Genomic DNA, 18,739 nt, shown 5'->3' with positions numbered 1-18,739 from the left:
GCCGAAAGCAGATCATGTCTGTACCATAAATGTAACCAGGAAGTGGACTCTGGAGGGTGTGGAATAGCAGGCCTGGATACAAACTGTCAGGTGATGATTTCTCCTTGAGCGTCTCCAGTGTGTGTGTGTGTGTGTGTGTGTGTGTGTGTGTGTGTGTGTGTGTGTGTATGTGTGTGTGTGTGTGTGTTTGGGGGACTTTTCATGTGTGAATAGAAAACAGAATATAAAGTTTATAGGCCACAAAGCCCTAGAGAATGTGGTGAGGGAGTGGTGAGAACAGGGATCCTGAGAGCTTCAGGAATATGAAACAGGCTCCAAGTCGATCTGCTGTTCTTTCCAGCCGGCTCACCTCAAACAAGCCACTTGATCCTTTGAGGACGTAAAGATAATTTGCCCGCAGCTAGGTTGATTTCTCAGTGTGTAAAGCATGAGGACCTAAGTTGGATCCCCAGAACAGATGTAAAAACACTAGGTGTGGCCGGGCATGGTTGTGCATGCCTTTAGTCCTAGCACTCAGGAACAACAGGAGGCAGAGGCAAGTGGATCTCTGTGAGTTCGAGACAAGCCTGGTGTACATGCCAAGTTCCAGGCCAGCCAGGGCTGCATAGTGAGTTCCTGTTTTAAAAAAACAAAACACACAAGCCCCGTGTGTTGGCCACATCATACACACTTGCTTACCACAAACAAGTAAACAGCTCCCAAAGCAATACTTAAGGTTATCATGCACACACACTTATGCACACACACACACACACACACACACACACACACACACGGAGGGGCGGAGAGGGGGGGGGAAGAGAGAGAGAGAGAGAGAGAGAGAGAGAGAGAGAGAGAGAGAGAGAGAGAGAACTCAAGGGTCAAATATGACAGATGGAGTATTGGCTCCTGGAGGTGAGACCCAGGAGTCTGTGGAGCCTCCCAGACTCTCCTCAACCTAGAGCTGCCCTCTCTGCGCAACTTGGTCCAAACTGTCTGAAACCACTCCTGCAGCCTCCTGATTTCTTCCTTTCTGGCCTTCATATCTCCCTTCCCCACGATCTTGCATCCTGAGAGTCCTTAGTCTTACCAAAACCCTACAACAGTGTCAGTCAGTAATGAAATCCCCTCCGTTTTAGTTCTCGCTAACCTAGGGTTAGGAACGTAGCGGGCTTTTGTGTGCTTCTGAGACCCTCCTGAGGTGCAGGAGCCCCAGGAGTCTTGCCAACATGCACCATATAGATTCGACACCCAGAACGCAGAGTGGCCTGCGCTTCTCCCCATCCGCCAGCAGCAGGCGCTGTGACGCAGGCGCTCTCTGCCCAGGAGCATTAACTTAAGAATGGCTCATACTAATGTCCCTGGCTGTGGAGAAACAGCGTTTTATTAAATGCTTCACACAGATTTGGTATAATAAAGATGAATATATTATATCCTTTGCCTCCCCCAGAGTGAGACCATAATAAGAGAGGGGGAAAAACAATAAAGCGAAACATAAATACAATGTAATGGGACTTGTGGCGCAGGACGCTTGGTCTGTATAGGCTACCACAGGGCCACGACCTCGTCCCGGAGAGCCGCGTTCTAGCCCACGCTGCCTGCCCAGAGGGTCTCAGGCTCCAACTTCCACTCTGCTTCCTTACATCCAAGCCCACCTCTGCAGTTTCAGGATTCACTTGATCTCTGAGAAGCCTCCGTGAAGAGGAAGAGAGTGGAGGTGTCCTCTGAGTTCCTGCTTCCTATTGGTCTGCAGGGATATAGGCCCCTCAGGAAGACAGACAGGTGACGATGATGGTTTGATGATGGTTTCTTTCTTGGCTGGGAAGACACTGCTTCCCCACCCTACTCCCAACCCCTGTGGTTTTTTTCTACAACTTGCTGAAAGTCCCTCCATGAGTTTTACTTTCATCCTTCTTTGGATGCCACCAACATCGTTTACTTACGAATGGGGCTTTTGAGCCGAGCATGGTGATGTGCACCTTTAATCTCAGCACAAGAGGCAGAGGGGCAAGCGGATCTTTGTGAGTTTGATCCAGTCTGGTCTACAAAGTGAATTCCAGGACATCCAGGGCTACACAGAGAGAAACTCTGTATCAGAAAAAAAAAAAAACATAACAAAAAAAATAAAATAAAACAGAAAGAAAGAAAATAAAATGAAGCTTTCAAAATGTCCTTAGTCAGAAACAAGCAATGTTCTTCCACTTAGCCTGTCAGACTCCCTTCTCATTGAAGAGATACGATGTGCCTTAAATGCAAGAAATGCTCAGCCTGGGCTCTGGATTCGAATAATGTTTGTGAGGCAGACCAGGGCTTATCTCAGAGTTCTTTTCAGCAAATGGAGATGTGGCAAGTTCTAGAGGAGATGCACATGCCTGGCACACCAATCTACTGTACAAACCAAACAGGAGAAACAACTGCCAATTGTTTCCAAAATGCGCATGGAAACAAATGGCCGTCTCTCCATCCTTGCTTCCTGCTCAGGTTTCAGCAAAGGGAGTCCACTTCCCTAAACAAAAGAAAATGCTTAGTCTTCTTAAACCTTCCTAAATCTTCCCCACAAGGGTGGATATCAAGGTTCAGAGAGGTTAAGACCTACCTAAGGCCACACAGCCAGCTAAGATTCATCTGTAGCTATAAGTCTGCAGGAGTTGCACAGAAAGTCGGGCTTTCCCAGGAACCAAGTCTGCGGACCAAGCTCCTCAGAATAAATTCAAATCGATAATCAATGGAAAAGGTCTGCTGAGGGAAGTGTGTTGTATTAGGGGTGGCGGGAGAGCAGGTCTGAGGCTGAGTGAGCGGCCTCCTGCCCCAGGATCTGGCTGTGCCGCACACTTTGAAGAAACCGATGGAAACAGAGTGAGGGTCCTGGCTCAAGATTCACTAAGAGGGAGAGAGGAGAAGAAAGGACCAGGCAGCTGAAGAACCAACCGGAGGGGTTGATCTCACCGAAGTGAACGAAATACGAAGCACGGGCAGAAGATGGAGAAATCTTTCTGATTTCTGAAGGAGTTAAAGGCGTAGGTAGATGTGGGACTCGGTGGTTGCAGCCTTCTAGGTCAGGAGGCCAGGGTGTGAAGAAAGCGGGCAAGGCCAGGAGCAGGAAGATTCTGGGGAACGAAACCAGGAAACCAGTCGAGTAGCCTAGCTCTTCCTTCCAGGGACAGGATAGGCTGGTTTGGGGCGGGGGAGTGGGGGATGTCTGACACCGTGGACATTGGACCTGCGGGTGCCGTGGATTAAGGTACCTGGGGACTCGAGCCCACGGAGGGCTCTGTTGCTTTGCCAGTAACTCATTTCAATCTCAAGGGAAATCCCAATGGCCCAAAGCAGCCTGGAGGGAACCGGGCCCCAAGCTCTGGAGGAACTCCTGTCCCTCCGCTTTGCTTAAAGCCACATCCGCATTCCGTCAGGGCCCTTCAGCTGCCAGGCTTTCTCAGTGCAGACGCCTCCATCCTCTTTTCCTACCCTGGCTCCAGCTGGGCCAGTTTTTTCTTGCCCAGGGTCTGGTAGCACTCTAGAGCCTTAGATGGGGCAACACTGTCCAGAAGGTGGCCACTGACTAGAGGAGTCCAAGGTGAACCAGGACAAGGGTGCTGGTAGGATTTGGCCTGGGCATAATTTAGGATGCCTGAGGGCAAGGGGTCTTCTACCCCTCTCTTCCGCTCTTTGGTGAGCCCGCTGCTCGGCGCACTCGCGAGGGCGGTATGGGGTGGCCGTGGTGCTAATGCAATGATCCCCCAGGCTGCTGAATTATTCACGTGCCGTTTATTATGAGAAGCCTGACTCAGGCCTTTCTTCCCGCCCCCTCCCCTCCGCGCACCCGCCTAGCCGCCAATACCCGCTCCATGGTACCCTGGCCTCCATTCCCGCTTCCTTGCCCCAGCCTTTCCACCAGACATAATAGCCCAGACTTCGAAGTCTTCTGTGCCCAGCACCCTCCCCAAGGCAGGGAAACCTCGGTGGAGAGTGCGGCTACCATTAACAGGGTTACGCAGTTAGAAAAAAAAAAAAAAAAAGAATGTCGAAAGCTGGAAGGTGACAGAGAGAAGGGAACCTGCCCGATTGGCCCATCCACAAGTGCAGGGTGCTGTTCCTCAACCCCTTCAGTCAAAGGCATTCCAATAACCTTCCAGGGGTGCACCAGGGGCTGGGGTTTCTCTCTGAGGCCAGTAATTCACTGCCTAGGCAACAGCAGGAGGCCACGTCTCCTGGGCGGACACCTTTATCTTGTCTTTTCCCTTGCTTCCAAACGATTATCCCTTAACCACCGACCCAAACGCTTCTGGTTTTTCAAAGCGCAATACTAATGCCAACTTCTGCTTGGAACAGGACTAGTGAACCCCGCCTAGACACACCGGGTTCTTTACCCTCTTCACAGACCCCCGGACTATTGGGACACAGTGGGTGCAATTTCTGCCCCCTCCTTTCTGTTCCTCGCTCCAGCCCAATCTTCCGTTCTTCTTCCTCTCCATGTCTGAGCCCATCACATGGCAGGGAATCAATCCTGTTTAAAACAAAACAAAATGAAACGAAGTCCAGTTATTAGTCAGGTCACAGCTGGACCCAGATCCTAGCTCCCCTGCCCCTCCAAAAAAAGCATTAAAAAATGAAGCCTCTGAACCCTTCTTCGAGTACTGGAGGTTGAGGAGCAGGGTGTCTCACCCGTCTGCACGCAGCTGACCAAAACAATGTACCTACCCTCTCCTGCACTCTCTGTCTTCTCTCAGGGGCCAAGACTGAGTGAGGTCCTCTGCCTGACTCTCTTTGTCCCTTATCTGTTTAGTTTATTCAACAAATACCTGGGAAACCCTTGGTGCGTTGCCCCGGCTAGCACAGGGGTGTGGGGGGGCGCAGAGAAATGGCTGTCCTGTCCTCCTCAAGTTCACAAAACAGATGGAGAGAGAAGCAGAAGGGTTGACAGACAAGCCATCACGTGTTTGGCAATGTGACAGTGGCTCTCAGGGGGTCTGTTGAGGAGCTGGGTAGGCCTGGAGGACTTCCCCAAGGTGATGAATTGGGCACTAGCGTAGGGAAAGAGTTGCATTCCCAGGAAGAGAGGGGCAGAGGCCATTCTGACCCTGGAGGAGGGGAGCAAAGGCCTAGAACAAAAAGAGAAGAGAAGTTTGTTCTGAGGCTGTAGAGACTGGGTACCACATAGACCTGAAGCATCTCTGGGAGACTCTTGCGTCCCAGCCTGTCTCGGATCATTTGGTGTCTGTATGTCAGTGTTTCCTTCATGTCTTCCAAAAAACATTTAGTCCCTCCATCCAGGAGAAGGAAGTGCTTTGACACAGCGATCTAAAGGAATTCATTCCACCCAAGAAGGGGGGGCGCAGTCGTGTATGTGCTCCCCAAAGAATAGCCCAGACACAAACCCTGCCCCCACTGCCACAGGCAGAGGTCAGAAGAGCTGTGCCTGGCAAGGGAGAGCCGGGCAGGTTCAGAAGCAGGCTTGGAGCCCAGCCTGATTTTTGGAGCAGCTGGCTTCTTGCTTCCTAGGCCTGGGAGGAGGAGGCAGCTTCCCTCCTGTTCCCCATTGGCCTGCCTCCCTTCCCCCACCGGCCTCCTTCTGCCCTTTGCCTTTTCTGGCTCTCCAACCCTTTTGAGAATCCACTGCGTTATATAATATTAGCCACAGGAAAAAATATGTCCACTCAGACTTTTAGATGAAGTTTACACAAAGTGTCCGTCTGTGGTCTTCCGAACTCCTGAAACCTGTTCACAGAGCCTGGAGAGACCTCTGGTTAAGAGACTCGGAGAATAAAAACACAGACCTGAGTCTGAGAACAATCGTGTTCCAATCCCAATTAATCCCAAACGGACCGCATGACCTTAGAAGGGCTCCTGACCATCTCTGTTCCCCATTTTCCTTATTGTAAAACGAAGAATATTGGTAATAACTACCTCAAAAAGTTGTAAAGTAACAAATGAATAAAGCTTATCTGGGAACCAGGCAAAGTTAAGGACTTATGGCATTTTATTTATAGCCAGGTTATTGTTCCTGTTATAGACATGGCCCAGGACAGAATATAAAACCCAAAATGGTGAATCCTAGTTCAGCCAGGTTGTTGGGACTTGGAAGACTTTTCTATGGCAGAAGGACTCTCTGAAGTTCAGGGACTAAGTCGCAGTCCCTATGGGACAAAAGTCATCAGAACTAATGGTCACTACTTACAGAGGGTGATGCCAGACCCAGACCATTCTCTCCAGAAGGAACTCTGGCTTGAGAGTGGATGGTGGAAGTGAATGGGGCTACCCAAGCAATCTGGGTTAACCAGTCTGATAAACCTGGGGGATGGGTTAAGTGAATTTTTATCCTTTGCTAAGAAAGGACTTGTTTCATTTGAGTCCGCAGGGTCTCCCTTAGAACACGACTCCATGATAGTTCACAGGCTGTTTATTCCCCCTCTTTGTTTGGGATAGTCCCTACATTAGAAGATGAGCAGTTCTTCGGAGATGGAATATGGGCTCTAGCATTGTGATCAGTGAACAATAACTCAATGCTTATGAACACAGGGGAAACTGCCTTTGCAGTAGGGGTCCCTCTGGGGAGGAGGAGGAGATTCCAGCCGCGGCTGAAAAGTACCTGGGTGGACTGGCTAGGGTGTGTAAGGGTCTTTGTCACCCCAGTGTGGGGGTCTCAGGAGGGCATGAGGATTGGAAGACACAGTCTGAATTTTGATGGCTGGGTTTCTTCTGATCACATCTTCCTACTGAACTTTTTTTGATTCCTCTCCTTTTTGATTTCTGTGATCTCTCAACTCCTCTGAGAGAGCACAGTCTGGCAGAGGGCCTTTCCCCTCCACCATGTACAATCCGTTTGACCTTATTTGCTGTATGGAAACTCATCTGACATTTTTGATGGGTAAGAACTAGGTGTCTCCTAGAATTGGGTAGAATTGGGTAGATCCAGGTTGCTTGGAGTCTCCTGATTCCAAGGATCTCAACCTCTAGCAGGAGGGTGGGGAAAGGGGGCTTTTATCGCCCAGTCAGAATATACCCCATTGCTCTTCAGAAGGGGTATCAAAGGCCAGTAGATTTGGGTTCCCAAGATTCTAGATGACCCTGGTCTACCACACGCTTTTTTTTTTTTTTTTTTTTTTTTTTTTTGAGAGCTGTGATGTTAGAGATAGGGTAGGCCTTTGGGTTGAGGAAAAGGTGGCTGGGACAAGTAAACGGGTTTTAAGGTGGCCTGGACAACTAATCTGGACAAAATGAATGGAAACATCAAAATGCCAGGTGGTACCACAGTTCCCTGCATCCTCAGACATGCTGAGCTCCTAGTAAGTCCGGCTGAGAGGCTAACCAATTAGGCCAAAGAAGCAAATCCACAGGATAGGGCAAAGCAGGAAGGGGAGGTGCATGGAGGTAAAAGAGCAAATGACGGTAGAATGTCAATGAAATTGACAAGTTATGAACGAAGATCCCAGAGAGCCTGGGTCTTTCTGCTCCCTGCTCCCTAGCTCACCTTCCGCTCCCTCTTGGCAGTTTTTCAGGAATCCTCAACTCACCTGGTCTTCAGAAACTGGGAGGTGAGCTGCAGTGCTGGGCTTTACTTTAAGGTTTAGTCTTTATCGAGGGCTTGGTGATATAACAGGAAGGGGCAGGGTCCTGAGGGCAGGAAGTAAGGGGAGAGCGGATTATCTTGTCCTCCTTCAAGGCTTCCCTGGCCTTTTCTCCCTCCTGTTCCTCTCCACAAGTCCCTAGACCTTCCTGCTAGTAGGCTTAGCACCTCCTCAGGGCTTCCAGGGCATCAGGGATGGCAGAGGGATGAGAAGTGGGAGACAGTGGATGAGGCATGGGACCTGGAATGGATCTTTGGCGCTCAGGGAAGTAGAAGCTCCATTATTACCATTTATGTCACAGAGCACCCTCTACCTTCTCCCCACCTCCTGAAAATGCAGGGTGAAGCCTGGGAAGGAGGCAGAAAGCTGGCTTCTAACCTTCCCAAGCAGGCCAGTCCCCCATCACACTGGGGCCTCCAGGTACGATTTCTTTTTCCTACTCCCGACAGCTACAAAGCCATGATTCCCGAGTGGTTAAATAAAGATAAGGACCCCCGCCTGTTCCTGTCCCCAGCTCAGCTAAGCCCCCCTTCCTATGTGGAGGGTCCCATTCTTTCTGTCCCACTCCCTGCCTTGGTTCACAAATTCTCCAGCTGCTCTAGGAACCCTTCTCTGGCTCAAGTTGTGCTTCTGGACCACACAGACCACTCAGGAGTTTACAAACAAAGCGGGTCTGGTGTGTGCAGCCAGTGAAGGGAGGAAGCGTTCTTCCTTCTGGTTCCTACACGCTCTTACTTTCCTCCTTTTTTCAAGAGAAGAAGTGGAAAATTAGGGCCCAGCATAAACCAGATGGAGTAGCAAGAGAGAAGAGGGCCCCAGAGCACAGCCCCACTGTCGCATCTCAAGGGAAAAGAAAGGCATAGCTGAGGTTGAACCCGTCTGAATGCCTAGAGATCCATAAACGTTTAAAGAAAGACACACGGAGAACCACACACAAATACACACGTTAAAAAAAAAACACACAAATATTTTCAAATAACGATGCACACAAAATGCTCGCCTAATATTCAGAGGTTCCGGGCCCTGGGATCCAAACCAGGTTCTCCGGCCTCGCTGCGAGTTTCAGAGAGCACAGCTCCAGCCCTGGCCCGGCCCCTTCCCGGCCCCCACCCCGCATCCGGAACAGCTGGAGTCGGGCCGTGCTGTACACTCAAGCCCTGTGCCCGGCTGGGCGGGGCGGGCAGCGGGGCCCCGGCCCTGGCCCGGGCAGAGAGCAGCGGGAAAGCCCGGAACCCGCCCGGGTAACCCCGACACCGGCGGAGTTTCCGTCAAACGCCCGTCATCAGACGTGCGGTGGCCCTAGCTTGCCCGGAGAGCCACGGCGGGAGGAAAGAGTGTGCAAGATTGAAGGAGGAGGTAGGGCGCCCGCCTCAGGCTCAGATCAGGGGAGAGGCGTGCAGAACAGCCAACTCCTCCCTCCGCCTCTCCGGGTGGGGAAGACTGAGCTCTCCAATTGTTCCCCTCCCCCAGCCCTTAGGATCCCCACCTCTGTCCCGTGTCGCCCACCCAAGGCTGTGAAGCCCGCTCTGACCTCCTAGGGGCCAGCCCCGGGAGTCTTCAGCTTCTCCTTCTCCCGGGCTCACAGCCCAGGGCTGGGGTTGGGGGACAAGAGAGTGTAAGAATAGGGACGCTGGGGTTCTTGATTTGGGATCATCAAAGTCCACGCTGGGCAGCAGCGGGGCCCGCCTGGGCTCCAGTTCTTACCTGGCCCGCGCGGCGACCGCGCCACTCCGCGGCTGGGGCTCCTGGTACCCTTCTCTAGCTTCACAGCCCCGGCTTGCACAGCATGAGACTTCCGGGCCGGTGCTGCCATCTCCGCCAGGCCGGTGGGAGACGGGTGTGCCCAGAGCACTGCTCTCAGTTTGGGGTGGGGGCGGTGGCTTTTTAGTCACCCCAGGTTCGGGAGCAATAAAGGCACCTCTAATGTAATTTACAAACATCTCAGGCCGAGCACGGTGTAGAGCCGGGACTGACAGGCGCATTAGGCAGGCTAATTCCAGCCGGCTCCTCCTACCCCCGGCCCGCTAATTAATGAGCTTCCCAACTTAGAGCCGCCTGCATTGGACAGACAGAGAGTGAAAGAGAGGGCGAGGGAGAGGTAGAGAAGGAGAGGGACGGGGGGAGCAGAGTGGAGTGGAGAGAGGGAGGGAGGGAGAGAGAGAGGACAGGGGGAGAGAGAGAGAACAGAGAGAAAGAAGGGAGAGGAGAAAGAAGGGAGAGCGAAGAAAGAGAAGTGCAGCTGCAGATAATTGATTACTCCTCGATCAAGGCTAACTTGTTAGCAGTAGTCAATTGCCCCGTCTCTCCGCCTCCCCTCACAGTCCGGGATCGGCGCCCTCGCCTCGGCTCTTCCAACTGCCGCCGCCAGGACCCCGGGCCAGGAGCTGCCGCGGCGGAGCCACCTGACACCTTTAAATAGCACCCGGGCTGGCGAAACTGGAGCCCGGCGCGGTGCTTCCCGGCTCCGGCCCGGGCTTGCTGGAAACCCCGGCGGTGGCGGCGACGGTGGCGGTGGCGGCGCCCGCGTCAGCGCTCTCCTCTCGGGGCCCCGCGCTGCTCCGCTCGCCTGGGTCGCCGCTCTAATCGGCCCGTTGCCCATCCGCGCCCTGCCCGGCGCGGCCTCCTGCCTGGCTCTCGCCTTCCTCTCGCACCGCCCGGCGCCCGAGCTGCCCGCGGGCTGGGTTCCCCCGGCCCGAGCCGCCCCGGCCGGGCCCCCAAACGAGGCCGAGATGACTTCCAAGGAGGACGGCAAGGCGGCGCCGGGGGAGGAGCGGCGGCGCAGCCCTCTGGACCACCTGCCGCCGCCTGCCAACTCCAACAAGCCGCTGACGCCGTTCAGCATCGAGGACATCCTCAACAAGCCGTCCGTGCGGAGAAGTTACTCGCTGTGTGGGGCGGCGCACCTGCTGGCGGCCGCGGACAAGCACGCGCCGGGCGGCTTGCCCCTGGCGGGCCGCGCTCTGCTCTCGCAGACCTCGCCGCTGTGCGCCTTGGAGGAGCTCGCCAGCAAGACCTTTAAGGGGCTGGAGGTCAGCGTCCTGCAGGCAGCCGAAGGTAGGCACAAGCCTAGATTCCCCAGCGCCCAGTCGCCCACCCGCAGTGTCCTGCACTTCGTACCCCCTGCACTTCGTACCCCCTGCCTCTGCCCACGCCGGCTGTCAGGCCCCTCCAGTCCTGGCTTCTGCAGCTCAGACTGGAGATAGGGGTGCAGAACCCTATTTCCTAGGGACCTCTGGGGTGATCTGAGAGAGGGTGTGGGAAGCCAAACTCTCCCCGGAGTCTGGCTGGCTAACTAGGCTTCCCGTCCGTTTGGACTCCTACACTTACTCCTGAAGTGGGAAGAGGGTGAATTTTTTTTTTCTTGACAACTCCTGGGTAGGGTGGAGTCCGGCCATTGGAAAGGGGTGGAGAATCGGTGTTCACAACGCATTTGGGGACTCTCTGTATGGTTTCCTTGTACTCTATGAGACTTTAGATCTTTCAGACCAACTGCTAGGGGCAGAGACCAAAACAATTTTTTCCTAGCGGCTTTCGGGAGACCAGAGACAGAAGGTGTCCCATGGCCCAGTTTGCTCAGGTTTAGAGAGTGGAATCAAATTGGAGAGGGAACAACAGAGAAGGGCCTGGGTCGGGTGGAGAGTTGTGGGAGAGAGCCTGGGTGGGGTCTTGACTCCCTCGTCGCGAGCGTACACTGTCATTTCTTTCCAGGCCGCGATGGGATGACCATCTTTGGGCAGAGGCAGACGCCCAAGAAACGGCGAAAATCACGCACGGCCTTCACCAACCATCAGATATACGAATTGGAGAAACGCTTTCTATACCAGAAGTACCTGTCCCCTGCAGACCGCGACCAAATTGCGCAGCAGCTGGGCCTCACCAACGCACAGGTCATCACCTGGTTCCAGAATCGGCGCGCCAAGCTCAAGCGGGATCTGGAGGAGATGAAGGCCGACGTGGAGTCTGCCAAGAAACTGGGCCCCAGCGGGCAGATGGACATCGTGGCACTGGCGGAACTCGAGCAGAACTCGGAGGCTTCGGGCGGCGGCGGCGGCGGCGGCGGCGGTGGCTGCGGCAGAGCCAAGTCTAGGCCGGGTTCTCCGGCGCTCCCCCCAGGCGCCCCGCAGGCCCCAGGCGGTGGGCCCTTGCAGCTCTCTCCCGCCTCTCCGCTCACGGACCAGCGGGCCAGCAGCCAGGACTGCTCAGAGGATGAGGAAGACGAAGAGATCGACGTGGACGATTGAGCTGCACCCTGGACCTCCTGCCGCCTGGGCCCCCGGTGCCCGCATGCCCGCCGCCTCCCGGACCGGACCGCTAAGGGGAGCTGGGACCTCCTCTGCACCTCCCGCCTCCACCCTTGTCCCGGGGCCGGACTTGGCCCCTGACAGTCGCCTCTTCCCTCTCGAAGCAATAAATCCGGGCCGGCCGGCGGGGCCGGCCGTCACACGCGGCCTCCGCCGCCCCGGAAGCCCTCGCCGTGCAATTCTGTATGGCTTCTGTATAAATATTTAAGCCTATATAGTGGGTTCCTTCCACTACAGCCTGATTTTTTTCTTTCTTTTATTATGATTATTATTATTTTCTTTGAAATCTCAGAGATTTCCATGTTTTCAAAGCCCCGGTGCTGCCGGGTTGGCTGACGGTGAGGCGGATTCGAGAGCGGCGAACACTAACTCCTGCGGTCTAGAAGCTGTTTTAATTTTTCTCTGCATGTGGCGAATGCACCGGTCCGCTCGCCTCCCTCGGCCTATTACAGTTGACTTTTAATTTCCTTCTGCCTTTTTTTTCCCTGCGTGAGAAGGGGGTGGGGAGGGGGACAGCCGGGCCTTGACTTGCAAGTTTCAAAATCGATCTTTTCTTTCCTCAGCGAGAGAAGTCTGTTTTCGATGGCGTGTCTGTCTCCCAATGCCCACTAACTATTTTTAAAATTTCTCCAAACCTTCCTGCATTTTCTCGGACTGATTGCTGGAGTCTGGCTATTAGGGAAAAAAGCAAGGAAACATCCAACCAATCATCGAAAACAGAACCCAAAGCCCTAGAATTATTTTTTACTCTTTTTAGAATTTTTTTTGCATGTGACAGAGACCTAAAGAAGGGAGACCCAAGCGCTAACCCTCACCTCCTCCGTAGCTCTGGGTCTGTCTGTCAACATCTCTCTCCTGTCTCAAGTTGGCCATTTGAGGGTGGCCCCGTGAGGGTGGGTTCCAGGCGCCCCATCCCAGCTCCTGTCCTGCCCTCTCTTTCTCCGTCTGTACCCAAGGCCTCTTTCTCCGATAAATAAAGTCTTTGCCATTTTACTAGAATGGACCGTGACCGCATTTGCGAGAATGGGCCGTTTTTACCCAAAGCAGCCGTAGGTTAAGACTGTCCCGATTACCCCTTGTAGGTCCTACCAGCCTTGGAGATTTGGGCGAAGTTTCAGGGCAGGCTTAGGAGTGAGGGGCAAGAGGCAAGCAGGCCTATAAACACGCAGCAGCTACTAAATGGACTGAGAAGCCTGCTTCGTCGGGTCCGGGTAAAAAAGCTAGGCTTGCAATAGTGACAGAAAACTATTTGTACACGGAAGGCACCAAGGTATGGCATGACTTGTCCTGCGGTTTTTGTGTTCATTCCTGACCTTCGCAGTCTACCTGTGCTTCCCAGACACCTGCTAAACGGGGACACTCAGGCAGGTGCCACTCGGTGGACGATCAGGGTGGAGCCCGGAGCCTCCCAAGTTTTGGTCATGTCCTGAGGGCTTCAGCCTGGTTTGAGAATCAGCAACTAGGACATGCTGAATTGCACTCGTGGACTTTCAGGAAAGCGAACCCCAAAGGGTCTGGGGGTTGTAGTACATTTCTAGTAACATTTACAAATGGTGGGCCAGAGCTTGACTAGCAGCAGAACTATAGGTGTCCCGGGACTTCTTCCAGGATTTCTTAGTACGCTTTGGGCGGCTGGGCTAGGGGCTCAGGCCGCTTTCACTTTCCTGAACTGAGTGGGGGTTTCTCTCTGGGCTTTTGTTGTCTTTTGGCTGCCGAGTGGCCGCTGTCACCAGAGTTGGGTCCCGCCTCCAGGCCCATGAGCTCCCTTTCTCCGAAAAATTGATGTGAGAAACGCGCATCTGGTCTTGGGCAGGCGATGGGGCCCCGGGGCCTGAGTCAGGAACGTGCGTGTCCAAGGAAGAAGCTAAGTGACAGCCAGAAACAGGAGAAAGGAGTACAGAGAGATGCTAAGAGCAGAGCGAGGGTGTGAGAGACTGAGAGGCAGGGTAGAAAGAGAACCATTTACAGACGCCGAGAAACGGGGGCAGGGAGACGGAGGGGGAAAGGGGAGAATGGGAAGAGGCGAGGAGAAGAGAGGACAGGGACCGGAGAAGGCAAGAAGCGGCCGGGCAGCCGTGCGGCCGTGCGGCCGGTTCCTCCCGGGCGACATAAATCGCCCTCTCTTAGGATGGATGGGTCTGTAATTCGGAGCGCGGACCATGAAGGCCGGGACGAATGGGCCCGGGCGGCCGCTGACAGGCGACAATAGCCGGGCCCAGCCCCCCGCGGCTCCCGGTGCGGGCACGGCCGCGGCCCTCCGCAGCCCAGAGCGCGCCAGCGCTGGCGACCATATGGTTTTTGAATTTTCTTCACAATTTGTAGACAATTTGATGGATTAGGTCCCCGCGCGCGCCTCCCCGGCACAAAGGCGGCGCAGGGACCGCGGCGCGGCGGTCACCCGGGCATCTGCGCCCGCCGCGCACTCCACCCCCCCGCCCGGCCCCCACCCCGCGCCCCGAGCCCCCGGGCCGCCCGCCCAACACGCCCATGAATCCCAATGAAGCGGCCCTGGCACCTCCGGCCGCTCCGCGCTTCCACGCCCTGGGCTGGGCCCTGCTGGGTCCCTTCGGGCTGGGGGCGGCGGCCCCAGGGCTGAGCCCACCCGAGCTGCGGCGCCCGCGGGGCGCGCAGCTAAGCAGGCGCATCGGGGCTGAGGAGAAACGGGGCCATTTATCCGCCCGTCTAGTTAAAGCGGGTTATTTGTTTGCTTCTCTGGCCTCCTCCCCTCCCCTCCCCTCCCCCTCCCTCTCTCCCCCTCCCTTTTCTCTTCTGCCTTTTATTCTTTTGTCTCTAAATGGATTTAATGAGCCTGAAAAACATGACAATTGAATATAACCAAGAAATAAAAAATAACGAGGGAGGAAGGAAGGAGGAAAAGAAAGAGGGGAAGACGGAAGGAGAAGGATTAATAAAATAAGGGGGGGGAATCGATTCAGCAAATATTTATTGTGTGCAGGTGTCTAGGGAAATTGAAAGGAAGCAGAGCTGGTCGCTGCCCGCAGGAAGCTCCTAATCTAATCTGCAGGCCCGGAAGCACTGGCGAACGTTAGGAAATCCTCGCCGACCATGAGGGACGTGCTGCTTGCAAAGAGCCAAGATGCAACTTCGGGCTCAAGGGTGGAGATGGCTTCTTGGAGGAGGAGGCCTAAGACTCAGGCCTTGAGAGGCAGAAGTAATTCGTTGTGTCTGTGGGCTGGCAGGGAAGTCCAGTTGAAGGAAAGAGTGACCCTGTGGAGGGGAGGGACACCTTAGGCTGAGCCCCAGCTGGAGAGCACTAGACGTGCGGGAACTCTGATCAACACAACTGCAGCCACTCGGCGGCGGTCACCTCGGCTCCGCTGAATTCTTTGCTTCTGCCCCGCTGCCGCAGTGCTTCTGAAGCGCGCCAGGGTGAGGTTATCCAGGCCTGACTCCAGCCCTGCCGAGCACCGCAGGCTAGGGCTCACCATCCAGGCTCGGTTAAGACCAGGCAGCAGGGAAATCGTTAAGTGTTGGTAAGGGCCAAGGGGTTTTAATCCAGGAAGGCCGGGACTTTAGCCGGCCATCTTCTTAGCTATCTGATGAAGGCTGAAGCCAGCGAGCGGCCCAGGCGTGCTCAAATGGCCTTGGCTCAGGTCTTGCCTCTGAGACCTTTGACGTAAGAGGGCCTTGAACTCCAGGTGACACCGCAGAGCCTCTCATAGTATACCTGCCCTGCCTAGGGTGAGGCTGTGTGCTGGTTGCAGGCAGAGGAGGGTCCGTGCTCTGTGCAAGCTGCCCGTTGGTTTTGCATATTTGTTTCTTCAGGGCTGAATGGGACTTGGACCCTGTGTAGGGCTGTGCGCCTCACGTCCACTCTGGGTGAAGTTCGTTCAGGCTCGGCCCTTCACCCAGAATTCTTTGCCGCTTGGGACCAATACAGATTTATTTCTTTGGGAATCCCAGCCCTTTGCAGAACCACTTTCGGTTCCTGGCTGACCAAGGGAGGACAATTAGAGACTTCGTCTCTCCCTTTTTGGTTGAGTCCCGGACCTTGGTGAGGCTTGTTGAGTCCTGGGACGTGACTGATTTTGAGGACTGGAGCCCCTTCCCTGCGCGGACAGGTCGAGCTGCGCGGCTGGAGCATGACTCCTCTGCGCCTGCGGTCCCGCCTTCCCCAGCTCGGTGGCCTGACGGTGGGCGCCGGGTGAGGCCGTGAGGCTCAGTTCCTTATTTTACGAGGTGTCGGGCCAGTGTCAGACGCAGCTCCGATAAGTAATACTCCAGTCTGAGGGACCAGAACGTGGTAATTAATCCCAAAGACTTAAGTGTATTTTAGTTCAGGAGAAAAAAAATCACTAATTCAATCGTCCGGAAAATTGAAGTTTGATGCATGAGTCCCCCCTGAAAGGGACGGGCTGGGGCCGCACGCCTCCCCTCCGCCCCTGCCTCTTGCCGCGGGGACCCCCTCCTCCCCACCCCTTTGAGCCAACGGGTCCAGGAAAGTCCACTCATCCAGCCGTGCTGGCTCTCAGACACCAGAACCCAGAGACACTGGGGCTTTTCTTCCCACCCCATCCCCCCAAAAAATACTCCTCTTTCCTGGGATCCTGGAGACATTTTGTGCTGGAAGTACATTTTCTCCCCAAACATATACATTTAGAAGGGGACATAAGGGGATCTCAAAGATGTGAGGGGAAGAGCCAGATTAGAGGCCAGTGTAGGTGAGGTCAGGGGGTGTAAGGCCACCAGGGAAGGGGACAGGGAAACTGATTGGGTAGAGTGAGTAGGGCCAGCCGCTCATATACACCGTGAATCCCACAGGGTGCCCAGGGTGGGTGTGAGTTGGTGGATAAAGCTGGCTGAGCTAAGCGGGGTGACTGAGATGCAGGTAAGCAGCCGTGTGGAAATATATATATATATATATATATATATATATATATATATATATATGTCCTATATAGGGTGTGTCGATAAGCTGGATCTTCCAAAGGAAAGGGTCTTAGGAAGAAAACTGAGGCTCTTGGGTTTTGTGGGCTTATGTGGGTGTGGGAAGGTCAATCCTGGTGGAGGAACTTCCTACCTCCAGTTTCTCTTGGGACCCCATCTTTGCCCCCTCAAGCTCTTAGCTGCTTTAGCAATCCATGCTTTCTCTTTGCCACACATGCCAGTCCTGAAAGATACTTGGTGCTGGTGTTTGTGTGTGTGTGTGTGTGTGTGTGTGTGTGTGTGTGTGTGGTGTTGGGGGGTGGGAAGAAAAGGAATTCAGCTGCATGGAGACCAACAACGGTGCATTTCTGAGTGTGTCCTCCCTCGTGTGACCAGAGCTTGAACATGTGCATCTGATTGATGGAAACGGAGCTTGAACGGACCAGAGCTTGAACATGTGCAACTGGGGGTGGCTGGGGGTGTGCTGTCACGGCCTGCCTTCATAACCAATCATCATAGACAAGTGTACGCAACTGCGTCTGTGTGCCTAAGTCTGTGCTGAGGAGAGGAAAAGAGTGGGGGTGACCTGCGGGTGAGCACTGCTTGGGTGGATTCGGAGCTCGTGTGAGAGGTAGAAAGAGCGTGGATAGGAAACTGGGGTAGGCACAGTTCAGATCCCAGCTCTATACTGCTAGGCCAACACGACTCAGGCAGCCGTACATTTACAAGATGAGGGGAAAGGGTGGAGGAGAACTAGCTTGAAGAGAAGGTAGCTCACCGGAGGTGAGCAGATGGTGGTCTAGAGAACCTTCACAGGGTTGTGAGTCTACTCCGAGGGCAGCCGAGGCCACAGAAGGACACCACACTGTGGGCTCTGCTTCTTTGAGAAAAGGTTGAGGAGGTAGTCTCTGCCATCCCTGGATGGCCTTACTTACGCCTCCCATTCAACTTGATTACTAGGCTGAACGTAAGCCCCTGAGGTATATCTTCAATGGGCCCGGGTTCCCTCAGACTCACCTGCTCCATGTCCATGTAGAGGGGCTCTGCCCACACCAGGAAGAGTATAAATGACGACTGTATGCATTTCCGTCTTGTCTTGGAATCTGGCGTGTGTACTTGTGACTGTGTTTTGTAGACATATCAGCTTATGCAGGCTGCCCTAGTGGAGACTTAGGTGTTTCCAGTTGTTTGTAAGTTCGGTGGGTACTTCAGGAAAAGGAAATTGGTTACTTGTGTTCTGGGACCCAGACAGAGGCACTCTGATGAAAATTCTGCCAATATTCTGTTGTGCTGAGGGAAGCTGAGAAGGGCTTTGTTAGCAGGGCACGGTGAGCAGGCAGAGAGGTTTCTCTGGGGGAGCTCTCAATTTTTGGCCTTGGGGGAGACCCACTGTTACCATGTGTATAAAGGGATCCATGACAGGTTCATAACTGCATCTAGGCATAGCTGTGGTATCTGAAGATAAGGAATAGAGGTGTCCCTGACTCAGTGTCGCCCCCTGACCCCTCCAGCAGTCCCTAGCCTGCCTAAGGACTCTGTGGTCCAGGACTCTGTGGGTCCAGGGCTTTGTGTAGTGGGGAGATTTCATGGCTGAGAGTCCCTTCTGGCAAGCAATAGGAGCTTTTCTCCCCTCTTCCAGGCCCTTCCCCAGGACAGGATCAGTTTAGGGGCTAGATGAGAAGAAACCACCCCTCACATCTGTGTTCAAGGTTAAATGTCTGTAAGGGAACCAGTGTACCCAGCCTGCCCGAGGTCCCACAAGTATATTTAGAGTGGACGAGTCATCCCCCAAGCCAAGCCAGAGCACCCCCCCACACACACAGGCACACAAAATCACACATCCCAGAAACAATGAACACACACACTAGCAGGCACCCCGTGATACAGATACAAAGTGTCACCGAATATGACACGGCACATCCATCTAAATTCAGACAGCCAATAGCATATGCAGTAATTAAATGCACAGGAGGCCTGGTGGTCTGTGCCTGCCATTCCAGCACTCAC

The 18,739-nt window shown here is 54.2% G+C and overlaps 1 protein-coding gene and 2 long non-coding RNA genes across 3 annotated transcripts; 1 reads left to right on the top strand and 2 right to left on the bottom strand.

The window, feature by feature from the left end:
• Positions 1-1,339: 1,339 nt before the first annotated feature.
• Positions 1,340-9,870, bottom strand: LOC120100042 (uncharacterized). The gene is made up of 2 exons (XR_005499703.2): positions 9,249-9,870; positions 1,340-4,483 (listed from the first exon to the last, which is right to left on the bottom strand). It is a non-coding gene; the product is annotated as an uncharacterized LOC120100042 (long non-coding RNA).
• Positions 9,871-10,270: 400 nt separating this feature from the next.
• Lbx1 (ladybird homeobox 1) lies at positions 10,271-12,088 on the top strand. The gene is given in 2 exon segments (NM_001047108.1): positions 10,271-10,598; positions 11,253-12,088. Coding segments are annotated over 2 exon segments (858 nt in total). The 5' UTR covers positions 10,271-10,273; the 3' UTR covers positions 11,786-12,088.
• Positions 12,089-14,772: 2,684 nt separating this feature from the next.
• Positions 14,773-15,755, bottom strand: LOC120098088 (uncharacterized). Its single transcript, XR_005496011.2, has 2 exons — positions 15,174-15,755; positions 14,773-15,073 (listed from the first exon to the last, which is right to left on the bottom strand). It is a non-coding gene; the product is annotated as an uncharacterized LOC120098088 (long non-coding RNA).
• Between the last annotated feature and the right edge of the window lie 2,984 nt (positions 15,756-18,739).

The sequence above is a fragment of the Rattus norvegicus genome, chromosome 1, assembly GCF_036323735.1.
Source record: "Rattus norvegicus strain BN/NHsdMcwi chromosome 1, GRCr8, whole genome shotgun sequence".
NCBI classification, from domain to species: domain Eukaryota; kingdom Metazoa; phylum Chordata; class Mammalia; order Rodentia; family Muridae; genus Rattus; species Rattus norvegicus.
Note: the sequence above shows the minus strand (reverse complement) of the source record. Positions and strands in the feature narration are given on the sequence as shown.